Source organism: Rhincodon typus, chromosome 2 (assembly GCF_021869965.1).
Source record: "Rhincodon typus isolate 14 chromosome 2, sRhiTyp1.1, whole genome shotgun sequence".
Classification (NCBI taxonomy): Eukaryota; Metazoa; Chordata; class Chondrichthyes; order Orectolobiformes; family Rhincodontidae; genus Rhincodon; species Rhincodon typus.
In genome coordinates, this window is record NC_063333.1 from 140,275,672 (window position 1) to 140,289,236 (window position 13,565).

Below are 13,565 nucleotides of genomic sequence, written 5' to 3' on the forward strand. Positions count from 1 at the left end.
TCTTTGGCTAACAATAAATAAAACTCAACATCTGTTCGGAATGAAGAATCAAAACTGATTTTTTTTTGAAGCTGGTAATTCTTATTACCTTAGAGAAACTTAGCAGATTTGGCGGTATCTGTGGACCTTTAGGGTCACTGGACTCAAAACATTAGCTGTGTTTTCTCCCACAGATGCTAACTCAGCAGGTGACCTAAAGGTCCACAGATACTGCCAAACCTCCTGAGTTTTGCCAGGAATTTATGTTTTTGTTTGCTTCAGATCTCCAGCGTCCGCAGTTCTTTTGTTTTATTTTGTTCTCAATATCTCATTTGTTAATGCCTGTATCTCTCTAACTAAATAAGCTGGGTAATCTTTTCAACTACCCAGATCCATCTCCCGCCACAACTACCCAATTTTATTTTTCTTCCCTGCTGCTAATTCAGGCTGTATCAGACTATGCCTAACTTTGGTGTCCCATTTGATCCTGATCTGAGTTTTAAACTGCACATCCAAGTTTGTTTATTTCCACTGCCCCGCACTGCTCGCCCCTCTCCCACCCCCTTTTCATTGCTTCTTGAACTTTATCTGCACTATCACTGCCTATCGAGTAATGGAGTGATTTACATGCAATCTGCTGAGTTTCTAATGAACATAAGAATTAGTTGCAGGAGTTAGGCCATTTGGCCCCTCTAACCTGTAAGATTGTGGCTGATTTGATTGTGGTCCATGTTTCTGCCTGCCTGAACAACTTTTGAGTTCCCTGTTAGTCAAGAATCTGCCTTCTCCCTGCCTTTTGAAATGTTCAATGACTCTGCTTTCGCTGTTCTCTGGGGGAGTTCCAAAGACTCGAGTCCCTCTGAGAGAAAAATAAATTCTCCTCCACTTCATCTTAAATGGAAGGCCCCTAATTTCTAAACTCTGTCCCCTACTACTAGTTTGCTTCAAACCAACAAAATGTTGTGTAAAGCTGAAGGATATCTGCATTACATCCCACAGTGGATTCCCTTTTTATATTGGGCGTTTCCTCACTAACTTCAATCTGTATCTTATCTTCAGAATGTCAGATTTACTGACCCTTGTTGCTAGATACCTCATGTTTTGCTTCTTCTCCGTTCCCATCACAGCTCCCAAGGGATGCCTTTGCCTTTGTAGACATTAGAACTTTCTTTATTACATTAAAGTTGCTGTGTAAATAACAGTAATGATCAATTTTCTGGTGTAGCATTGTCTTGCTTACATGGTTTAAGGACTTCCTCCATATAAATTTGATACTGTCCCACAAAGCCTTAATTCTAATGCTTCAATTCAAATCACAGTGTGTAACTTTAACTTGCCAGCTGTAAATATGGGTCATCATTGTATGATAAACTAAACTTGGTAAATGAGTCAGAAACAAAATATTTCAACTGTGTGTAACTTTCTCCATTTATAGGCTGTAGCACCCTTGCAGCGTTCTCTGGAGATCCGAGAGAGTGCATTGGACCCTGATCACCCCAGTGTGGCTCAGTCCTTGCACCAGTTGGCTGGTGTGTATGTGCAGTGGAAGAAGTTTGGAAATGCAGAGCAGCTGTACAAGCAGGCACTAGAAATCAGTGAAAATGCCCACGGTTCGGTTCATCCCCGGGTGGCTCAGGAGCTGGATGCTCTAGCAATGCTTTATCAGAAACAAAATAAGTGAGTTTTTGATGTAAGTTTGATACTGTCAGGCACCTTTTAAACTAACGGATGTTACTGTGTGTAGCTTGTACAGGCATATAGATGTATTTTGCTGTGAAGGAGCTCAAAGCTGTAGCTATCTTTCCAGAAGATTTCCTTTATTTTGCAGAAATGCCTGTTAGTAAAATCATACCGTAACCTCTTCTCCATGTATATTGCACCTAATTATAAGTTGATAGCCTTCCCAATAAAGTAAAGTCATTTATTCATAAATGTTGAATGCTTTTGGCTGACTTTTGGTGGTGATTTGAGGTATTGTGCTTACTTGAACAGACAACTTCCTCCTTTTCCTCCCCCTCCAATTGACAATGCTGGTCAATCACCTTTCTCCATCACCCCCGTCAGTTACCCATTCTGCTTCCAAACTCACTGCATTTAAGTCTCTTGTCACTGCATCATTCCGTTGTGTCTTAGGCCTTACTCCTCTCCATCCTGGCAAACCCATCACTCTCCTCACCAATTTTCTCTCTGTCTGCACAACAGATGGCATATGAACATAGGAATTAGGAACAGGAGTGGGCCGCTCAATAAACTCATAGCTGATCTGATTAGTCAACATTCCCTCCTTCCTCTGATAACCTTCATCCCATTACTTACAAATAAACTATCCACTTCTTCCTTAGTAGTATTTAATGATTCTGCTTCCACTGCCTGTTGAGGAAGAAAGTTCCAAAGACTCATGGCCTTCTGTCAGAACAAAATTCTCTTCATGTCTATCTATCATAGATAGGCGACCCCTCATTTTAAAAAAAGTGACTCCTAGATCTAGATTCTCCCAAAGGGATTTCCACCTCCACCTTGTCAGGACCCCTCAGGATTTTGAATGTTTCAATCTAGTGCTCTTCTAAATTTCAGTGGATACTAAGCTGGCCTGTTCAATATTTCCTTGCAAGATAGCCTGCTGATTCCAGGTATTAATCTAGTGAATCTTTTGTGGACAGCATCTGATGCATTTAATCCTTCCTTAAAAGATATTATACACTGCACTCTATATGTGGTCTCACCAATGCCCTGTATAACTGAAGCATGACCTCCCTACTTTTGCATTTCATTCCTCTTGCAACAAACAATTTTTAGCTTTCTTAATAACTTGCTGTACCTGCATGCTGATCTTCTGTGATTCTTGCACTGGGACATTGAGATTCACCAGCAATTCCAACCTCTCTAATTCCTCACAATTTAGATTTATTTTATTCATCTTGTCAAAATGGACATTTCACATTTTCCCATTAAAATCTTTTTTCAGATACTTGGAAGCTCCCACAATATTCACTTGCTCACTAATGTGCTATTACTGATGGACTGTCATGCATTAATCTCTGCAATGCTGTGAAGTTCCAAATGAGATTTTTGTTTCTACTTTAAAAAAATCCCTGACAGAGCACAATGTTACGTTACTACAGTTCAATTTCATACAGACTGTTTTATGTTTTTGAGGTATGAACAAGTGGAGCCATTAAGAAAAAGGTCCATGAAGATCCGACAGAAGGTTTCCAGACAGAAAGGAAACATGGTAAGGGTTGAAAGACGTAAGTAGTATGACTAAATTATAATGGTGTGCTGTCTGTCCATAAATTTCAGATACCTATTTGTATTACAGACAGCCATTTAAATGGCGTTTTATTTCACTTGTACAATATGTCCTTGGAATAGAAGAAAGCCTTTATAATTTTCAATGTTTTCTTGTTGTGGAAATAGATTAGAGTTAGGGTTCTTTTATGGAACCTATTTATTTGCCAACTTTAAAACTTTTTTTTTCATTTCTTCAATTTTTATTCTAAGCAGCAGCAAAGGAAAAGAAAATGTTCTTAAAAGCCCAAAAGGCCCACTATAAATTCAGATAAACCTATTGTTTTATTTTGAATGCCGATGAAGCCACAGCGTCTAAAGTATAGCTATAGTTAAGCTATAAATCTAAAGATTCAACACGCTTATTGTCAAGGTTTGTTGTGGATACTACTTGTTTAAACCTCTTTACTTTCTTCTTGCTGATGAGGTTATTGCTGATACATAGAGTTGTGTCATCATCTAAATCCTCTGTTCAGGATAATTTGCCGAGTCCTAGAATGGTTACTGCACAGAATAAGTTCATACAGCCCATTAAATCTGTATGGTCCTAGTATGCTGCAGTTCAGCTTGTGTCACTCCCCTGTCTTTTCCCCATAGTTCTGCAAATTTTTCCTTTCCAGATAATGATGCAGTTTCCTTTTGAAAGATTAATTTTCCCTTGCACTATCATATTTGCAGCCAGTGTATGCCAAATCCTAACCACTTTGCATGAAAGAGGATTTTCTCATGTTGCCATTACAATTACTGTAAGTTCAATCAATCTCCAATCTGACCCAAAATGAAATTAATTCTTCTGATTCACTCCCCCCACCTACCCAATTAGAGAACCTTGCATACATGCCTTACCAGACATAGCTAGCCATTTACGCTGCTGTTCTCTAGAACACTGTGCCCTCATCACCAGAAATAGTGAAGGGAGTTGGAGTCTTTAGTTACTTGACTATGGATGCACAAATAATTTACAGAAGGATGGAATCTTGCCAAATTACTGTTCACTCAGTGCATTGAGTTACTATTAGAGGTAATATACTCTCGCATTTTCCTAGAAAATGCGCCATCACATAGACAGGTAATACCTTGGATAAGTTAGGTTCTGGGTATCAAGCGTGATCCTTATCATGATACTTGATGAAGAAATTCTGTTTCTTTTTGTCCTTGTTAGTAGAGATTGTGAAGAAAGAGGTGCAGAATGCTTCTTGTGCACTCGTCAGACGTGATATACTTGGGCACTGAACTGGTGGTAGTCTAGCGGCAGGGACATTGATGTCACAGCCCTGTCCTGGATGCGTCAAGAACATAGAACAGTACAGTACAAGAACTGATTCTTCAGCCTACCATGTCTGCGCCAACCATGATGCTGTTCTAAACTGATCCCATCTGCCTGCACATGCTCCATATCCCTCTGTTCCCCGCCTGTTCATGTGTCTGTCTTAAACATTGCCATTGTAATTGCTCCGACCGCCTCTCCTGGCACACATGCCAGGCACCTACCACCCTCTGTGTTAAAAAAAAAAAAAAAAAAACCTTGCTTCACACATTTCCTTTAACCTTGCTGCTCTCACCTTAAACCTATGCCCCAAGCTTTAGTGTTGTGTGAATAGTGCAGCCAAAACAAGTGGCAGATCTAAATGATGTGCCTAACTTGTGCCCTGTGGATGATTGATTGATATTGAGGAGTCAGGAGGTGAACCATTTATCACAGAGCATCCAGCCGTGGTCTGTTTTTCTGCTCTTAATGTTGATGTGGTTTTCCTTATTAAGCTTATGATTAATGATAGCACTGGAGGAGGTTTACTCATGTTGGTGGCAGGGAAGATCAGAGGGAGATGAGTAAGCTTTTTTAGGTTTGAGCTGGTCATTACTTGGCACTTTAGATGCCATGAATGTTGCCTTCTATTTCCGAGCTGTTGTCTACACCCTGCTGTTAGCTGGTACTGGCTGCTTTATTGGCAAGAGTTGTGAATGGGGCAGAACCCAAATAGTCATCGTCAACCATATTCATTTCTGACCTTATGATGGATGGAGCCTGCAGTAGATAAAGATGGTTGGTCCATGGATGCTGTTCTCAGTAACTGTGATGACTGATTCCCAATAACCACAACCGTCTTACTTACAGCTAGATATGATTTCAATCACAGAAGAAGTTATTGCATTCTCACCTCCACTGATCTCCATTTTGTTGGAGGTTCTAGATGACATGTTTACAAATGCTACCTTAATGCCATGGGCAGAAACTCTCGTTTACTTTTTGGCCCTTAGCTTGTGTCAGGATGTTTTAAGGTCTGGAGTTTTAGTGCTACCTAAAGTGAGCATTAGTGTGCAGGTTCTGCTTGCTGGTGTTGATGCCTAAAGATGGTGGACCAGTCTGATAAAGTAGTAATTCGATTGAGCAGTGTATCTTTCACATTTAATCAAATGTTCCATTCAAAATACTATTCCATGTTTTCACCAACATGAAGTTCCACATGGCCATCATCTCTCTTGTGTCAGTGCCCAGCACCCTAACCCCTTGGGATCTTTGTGGCTTTGTTTCACTCTATGATGGTGATCTCCTATAAACCTGTGTGCCGTTACTGCACTTAAAACATGCTTTGTCTCACACTTCCTCCATTCTAGTATTAGACTATGAAGCCAGCCCCCTCCTTTCAGCTTGAACTCTACCCCACTCCTTCTACTTTGTTCTATTTCTTCACACGTCTGATCTCAGTCTCGTGCTATATCTTTCATTGCTTTTTGAGAAGGACATTGGTTAGTATGCCCAAGGGAGACTTTTGGAATTTTGAATGTCTGCTGCTGTATTGAGGTACTCGAAGCTTGACTAAATGTTTAAATGGTGATACTTTGTACCTCAGCATGGTTTTGCTGTTCTGCGCCGCCGGGTTCTGCAGTTGGAGGAGCTTACACTTGGGACCGAGTCAGCGGACACTGCTCGGATACTGAATGAACTGGGAGTTCTTTACTATCTTCAAAACAACATTGAGTAAGTAAATTTAGTGAATGATTTATCATCGTGCGTCTGATTATCAACTGACCCAACAATAAATATCAGAATAAATCTTACCTCTGGATTAATTTAAGATTACACCTCCTCTCAGTTCCTTACTTTCACAATGGCGTGCTGAGAATAGACTTGCATGTAAAATTGTACATACCTTCTCTTAACTTGATTATGCCTGGCTCAGTGGTGATTTTTTTAGTGTTTTAATGCAAATGTGATGCTCTCAGATGCCAGTATCAAGCACCAAGTTGCTCTGATTGAGTGTGTCTCAGTGAGCTGGGGTGCATTCTGCTGATAGATTGTTCTCACCAAGCTTTGAAAAGGAAAAGGTCATGCACCATTGGCTGTGTATGCCAGTTTCTATCTTAAAGTAAGAATCTGTACAGTAAAACTGTAAAGAAAATCAGTAATCGTGGAGTAAAATTGGTAAGCTGTAGTGTTTTTTAGATTGGGTCAAAAGCCTGTTACCAATCCAGTCTTTAGTTAACATATCAGAAAAACAATTATAGGCATTACAGAAGACTTTTATTTGTTTCTCTTTTTCAAATTCAACATAGGACAGCTGAAATCTTCTTTAAACGTTCATTGGAAATGAGGGAGCGGACTCTTGGTTGTGACCATCCTGACTGTGCACAGTCCTTGAATAACCTGGCAGCTTTGTACAATGAGAAGAAGGAGCATGAAAAAGCTGAGGAGCTGTATGAGAGAGCACTGGATATTCGCCGTATAGCCTTGGCACCTGATCATCCCTCCGTGGCCTACACTGTGAAACACCTGGCAGTGTTGTATAAAAAGCAAGTGAGTTAACCTTACTGCAATGGATTGCTGAATTTTCATTCTGAATACTCCTGATCTCTGCGAACATATGAATAAGGAATAAGAGTAGGCCACTTGGCCCTTCGAACCTGCTTTGCTGTTCAATGAGATCATGGCTGATCTGATTTTTAACTTCAACCTTGTATTCCTGAGTATCACCAATAATCTTTTATGCCTTTGCTTCTGCCTTAAAAATATTTGAAATATTTATTTTCCCATGTATTTTGCACAGTGTACTGTCCCCAGTGACACATTCTTCAAACTGTAGATTTCATTTTTTAAAATACTACAAACTTGTTTAAGAGCCAGCAATTACGCCCATTCTTGATTGAGACCAAATCACATCCCCTATCCATATCTGCATATTGTCCTCCTAAACTGATATATCAGTTAGCATAGAAGTGAATCTGATTTAAGAATGAGTGAATATTAATGTTATGCTGCAGGAATTGGAAAAGTAAAGGGAATTGTTGTTTTGCAAAGATAAGTAAACATGCATTTTTAAATAATTTTATATTGTAATGTAATTTAATAATAATTTTATAATTGAATAGAGGCTACCCAAAAATGAAAATGACTGATAATATGCCATAATCCACAAAGGGCCATCACGTCTCTCTCTATTAGCAAAAGTCAATTGGTTATAAGTAGGTTGAAGGTCACCACTCTGCAAGTGTGGGGCAGGGCAAGGAGGCATGGAAATTACTAAAACATTGTGATATACTCCAGGAACATTGGAACAGAAAGAGGCCAATTGAACCTGTTCTGCTATTCAATGAGATTGTGACATTATTTTATAGCTGTTCTTGCCCCATATCCCTTAACACCTTCTGTTAAGAAAAGCACTTAATCTATCTGTTTTAAATTCAACAGGTGTCTAGCATCAGTTGCTATTTGTGGAATGTATTTCTGAATTTGTGCCACCCTTTATTGCAAAAACATTCCCTCACTTCACTCTCAAAAGATCTAGCTCTTCTTTTTAGAGCACATGCCTGTGCCTTAGACTCCCCAACCAATGAAGTAGGTTCTCCCTATCTGTAGTATCAGTTCCCCTTAAATTTTGATCAAATCAGCCCTCAATTTTCAAAATTCTAAGGGGTGTGACCTTAGTTTGTTTCTGTAAGAATCAGTGAACAGTACTTGTGCAATTCACAAATTTATGCATTAGAATCTAATGCTTAAAGAATGCTAATTCACCTGCAGTTTTGTTTCAAGAATGCAAAATAGTTCTTTTATATTTCCCTTTAAATCATCTGATAGCCTCACTATGTTTTGTTGACAGCTGATAGTTTGGTAGTGCAGAACTTCAGTATTGCTGAAAAAAGAACAAAAAGAAAATAATTATTGTATGTCCCTATGACTTTATAACAGTTGATAGCTATGCTGCAGAATATAAAACTACTCAATACACGTTATTGCAGTTGTTTCTACATTCAGTCCCATTAGAGCTGAAATGTCACTAAGTTTCTGCTTGGCTTAGTGGTAGCAATCTCACTTTGTGTCAGAAGATCACAGTCCACTGCAGAAATGAGGCACATAATCAGCGCCTCAGTACTGAAGGGGTGCTGCGTTGTCAAAGAGGTGCCAATTTTGTGTTAAGCAAACATTAGCGCGTTCAAAAGGCCATAAGAGGAGAAAGGACTTCTTATGTCCCTCAATCAAAATATGTTTAAAAACACAAGAGTCGGTCATACATGGCTCCTTGAAAGCAAACCTCAGGAAATGCGACACGTTCACCACTGACCAAGAGACAAATACACCAGAAAGAACTGTTACAAACAGTCGTTTGGTAGTACAGAACTTCAGTGTTGCTGAAAAAAAAAACATTTTTGTCAATGCTTTTTGTCTTACGTTCATCAGGACAGTTTGTGATGTAGTGCAAATGTAATTGAAATACCAATGTAAAAGGAAAACAATATTTATACCGCAAGAGATGACCATTTGATGTTTTACTGGAACTTTACAGTGTAGATTCCAATGATTTTATTTAAACAATATTTAATAGTCATTTGTATATGTAATAGCTGACAGATTTATATGGCAGGATGTGAAAGTTTCTTTCAAATGATCAGATTCCGAGAAACAAACAAATAACCCTTGATCTTGTAGCTGATTGCATGAAACATTTCTTCTTTTGATGTTGCCTTTGATGCCAAAACTCTTTCGTAGCGTATTAATCCTTGTCTGAATTTGCAGGGAAAATTGGACAAGGCTGTTCCTTTATGTCAGTTGGCAGTTGAAATTCGTCAGAAATCTTTTGGCCCGAAGCACCCAAGTGTGGCAACCGCCCTGGTGAATTTGGGTGTTCTGTACTGTCAGTTGGTATGTTGACTGCTTGTCTCCCTGTACCTGGCTGTTACCTGCTGTTATGCGCTATGCACTTACATTAGGCGAGGCTTAAGAAAGGTGGACTTAAAAAAAATTTAGATTCCAGGCCACTTCCTAATACAGGCAGTTTTGAATAAAACATGGATGACAGAGAGATGGAAAGCCTTATTACCGTGGCACATGCTGAATGCAGACACAACCATCATCATATACATTATTGTGAGGAGCAAGGCTCTAAACTTTCAGCCACTTTTTCAAAGTGGGGAAAGGGGTAACATCAGGGCATGTGAAGTAAATATGAACAATCAGGAAAGTAGCAGAGCTAAACCAAATAATAAGCGATGATGTTGAGTTACTACCTTGCCACAAAGCTCCACCTGCCTGGAGTACATATCTGGAGTTTGAACATTCACCTCCCATAATTTTCTACATTATACAATAAAGATATAATCGTGCGCGAGGGCTCTTGAGGGTGCAGTGGTAGTGTCTGTACCTTTGGGCAAGAAGGCCAGGGTTCATGTCCCACCTGCTCAAAAGGTATGTCATAACATGTCTGAAGCGGTTGTTTAAAAATATCTGTAATAATATGGGAAGGTTGCTTGTGCTTGCAAGGTGTCAAAAGAGAAAAATTGTAATTCTTGAGTGTTTTTCTACAATCAAATTGATTTCAGACATGGATTTTTATCTATGCAGGTACATTGCAAAATAATTCATAAATCAGTGCAATTTATTAGTTCGACCACATTTGAGTAGTGCAGGGGTGGCATGGAATTGTTAGGGGTCACATTTCAATTTTTCTCTTTGGGGCCAGTAATCAAATTTCAGAAAGGTTTTCTTATCCTTCTATCTTTGTCTGTCTCACACTGCCCTTTTTAGCTTCAAGAAGTTAATTCATGGAGCTTTGCAATCCAGCAGTTTCCACCAGTATTATTACCCCACCAGTAAACATTTTATGGTGAAATGGAAGTGGCCAAGTTTATTTTTAGTGAGACTTGAATGCAGTTTTGGAAACGACCACAAAAACAAAGTTGCTGGAAAAGTTCAGCATGTCTGGCAGCATCTGTGAAGGAGAAAGCAGAGTTAACATTTCGGGTCCGGTGACCCTTCTGTTCTGAGGAATGGTCACTGGACCCGAAATGTTAACTCTGTTTTCTCCTTCACAGATGCTGCTAGACCTGCTGAGCTTTTCCAGCAACTTTGTTTTTGTTCCTGATTTACAGCATCCGCAGTTCTTTTGGTTTTTATTTGTAAACGACAATTTACTTTTTTAAAAAATGAAAGAAAGATTAGTCTGAGCAACCAGACGGCCTGACTGTCATTTCCTCCCTCACTGTTCCGACATGACTCTGTTCCCCTCTGCCATCTGACTCTCATTGCCTTCTCCCCATGGTGTGACTCTCATCTCCTTCCCTTCCTTCCCAAGCCAGGGTCTCCCTTGAATGGCATGCAGACTGTCCGCTATGGCTCTAGTCCTCGGGTTGCTTGATGCTCCTCAGTCAACCACAGACTAGTTCCCTCCCACTTTTGCTGTTGGTTCTCTCACCACGAAACCTGCAGTGGCAGCAGAACACAGGAAAGAAAGGGCCTGTGATTACCCCAGCAGTTCCTTGCAGAATCTTACACTTTTACTCACCTGTATTTGAAACTCTGACTTCAAATAAAACAGTAAAGCAAATGTTGACCGTATGGAATAGTGTAGGCTGGCCACCTCTAGAGTACCACATGACATTTGAACATCATATTATAGAAAACTGATTGAACCATGGATAGATTCACCTAATAGAATCCCAGAAATATAATGTTAAACTTGTGAACAAAAGCTTGGACAATTACATTTTCCCAGGGAAAGTTAAATGAAGATTTAACCGAGCTTTTCAAAATCTTTGGTTTTTTCCATTCCCAGAAAGTTGGCATGATTGGCAAGGCTGGAATTATTTTCTGACCTGGACGGCCGGGAAAGGTCACGATATGACTGTATCTTGGTAGGGCCCTTTAAATGGCAGTCAATACAGGCACTACATCACTTTAAAGGAGAGAAAAGTTTCACTTGAAAAGGAGCATCTCTGACTATGCAGCATCCTGTTTTACTGCATGCATTCACTTTGGTACTGGGTATTGAAATAGTGGCCTATTAACTCAGATGCAAGAGTCCAGCTGACACTAGCTAACTAGGAAGCCTTTTACCAGTTGCTGTAAAGATACTAGTTCCTTGTACAATGTACTCTTTGAGAACATGCTTTGTTCTAGTGGGTGATATGCCAAGTGCAAATGATTGTGTGTGGAATAAACAATCTAAAGACTAAAATACATTATTCATGTGACACACAATTACATAAGTTAAGGTGTGAACAACTTTGATGTAAAAGCAATCTTTAAGCCTTTAATAATTAAAAAAAAATCCTAAATTTATCATGTTTCCCCACAGAAAAAGCACACTGAAGCTTTACCACTGTATGAACGTGCTCTGAAAATCTATGAGGACAGCTTGGGTCGTTGTCATCCCAGAGTGGGAGAGACACTAAAGAATTTAGCGGTGCTAAGGTAAGGACAGCCTGCACTGAGCTTGGTCTGTATAATTGTAAGTAGCAGAAATATAGTACGGCTGCGAATTTACTGTAGGTTGATAACATTATGTTATGTCAGTGTCTGGCATGCTGTGTACACTTGGTATATTGCCAGGCTACACTTCAGGTGCTGGAATATGACATGACAGAATTTACTGAAGTTTTGCTTTGCTGAGGTCTTGGAGGCAAGTGAAGCTGCAAATTTGCAAACCCAAACAAAGTATCGGCTTCACCACCTTGATTAGGTTTTTGATTAGTAAAAGGATCAAAGGTTGAGGAGACGGCAGGAGAATGGGGTTGAGAAACGTGACAGCTGTGACCGAAAGGTGGAGTAGATTCGATGCGGGGGGGGGAGTGGTTGACTTTCTCCTGATAGCCAAATGCCCTAACATTCCTAGTTGTTTTAATTTGGGGTCGGTGACTGAGAATAGAAGTGCCCTTGCACCTCCTTATCTATTCCAGCAGCTCCCATCTCTGAAGGTGGGGACTGCCCCGTTACTTAGTTCTGAATGACTTCCTGTTGGATCTCTAACCGGCACCAGCCTGGCCTCCTTAATGGCATGAGGCTTTTCTGGCATTTGTGGCTTCCTGTACCATATTTCACGTGTCTGTAGGACCAGGAGAAGGGAGACCAATGTATTGAAATGTAATTATCAGGATTGGCATACATATTGGTGTGTAGGAGGGCAGATCATTGGACCACTTTGTGAGGGAAGATTGAGTGTCATGGAGAACAGGGTGTCCATGTATTGATAAATATATTCTGGAGAGTAAAATTACTACCATTAAAAAAAAAACAATATCTAGGTATTCATGTTGTTTTGGTGTTTTTAAATAAGCTAAAGTTGAATTAAGATTGGATTTTGTTGAAAATCAAGGATGTGAACCTGTGACCTACAATGTTACGGCTCATTGCTAAGAAAAGAAATTGGAGAAACTTGTAAAGTTTCTTTCATTTTAATATGGCATTTGCAGTATTGAACTGCATGAGTGGTTTTCATACACCCTTTCACATCAGTGTATCAGAATACAAGAGTGATGTTATTTTGCAATTTACAGTTATGAGGAGGCCAATTTTGAAAAGGCTGCTGAGCTATACAAAAGGGCAATGGATATTAAGGAAGCTGAGGCCTCAGTGCTTGGTGGAAAAGCCCTATCAAGACATTCATCCACTGGAGACACTTTCAGTTTAAGAAATGCGCTGGCTTCCAATCCCTACCTGGAAATGGGATACAGGTGACTCATGGATAGAAATGGACAGCAGAAGCTGTAAATATGAAAAACATTGGGAGAAAGTGATATTTTTATTTCTGTTTTTACAGCTGCCTTGGTCACAATATGCTGTGTTAAGTCTAAAATTGAGTTATATTTAAATTGACAGTGGATATTTTCTAAGAAACTGAAGTAATCATGTTAGGAGATACAGGTAACATAAAGAAATTTATCAGAAAGAGAAATTAGGTTCAAGCAATAAAGCCCTGACAATGGAAAGCAAAGTCCTTTCAGCCAGTGATAGTAGGAACTGCAGATGCTGGAGAGTCTGATATAACAAGGTGTAGAGCTGGATGAACACAGCAGGCCAAGCAGCATCA

General features: G+C 39.7%; 1 protein-coding gene across 6 annotated transcripts in view; it reads left to right on the top strand.

The window, feature by feature from the left end:
- nphp3 (nephronophthisis 3) overlaps positions 1–13,545 on the top strand; it is a 58,571-nt gene extending 45,026 nt beyond the window's left edge. For all 6 annotated transcript variants that reach the window (XM_048609814.1, XM_048609805.1, XM_020511620.2 and 3 more), the window contains 7 exons: positions 1,415–1,656; positions 3,136–3,211; positions 6,120–6,247; positions 6,823–7,063; positions 9,278–9,403; positions 11,835–11,950; positions 13,033–13,545. In XM_048609814.1, coding sequence (XP_048465771.1) covers positions 1,415–1,656; positions 3,136–3,211; positions 6,120–6,247; positions 6,823–7,063; positions 9,278–9,403; positions 11,835–11,950; positions 13,033–13,213 — 1,110 coding nt within the window. In that variant the 3' untranslated portion in view covers positions 13,214–13,545. The remainder of the gene's footprint in view (positions 1–1,414; positions 1,657–3,135; positions 3,212–6,119; positions 6,248–6,822; positions 7,064–9,277; positions 9,404–11,834; positions 11,951–13,032) is intronic.
- Positions 13,546–13,565: the final 20 nt, after the last annotated feature.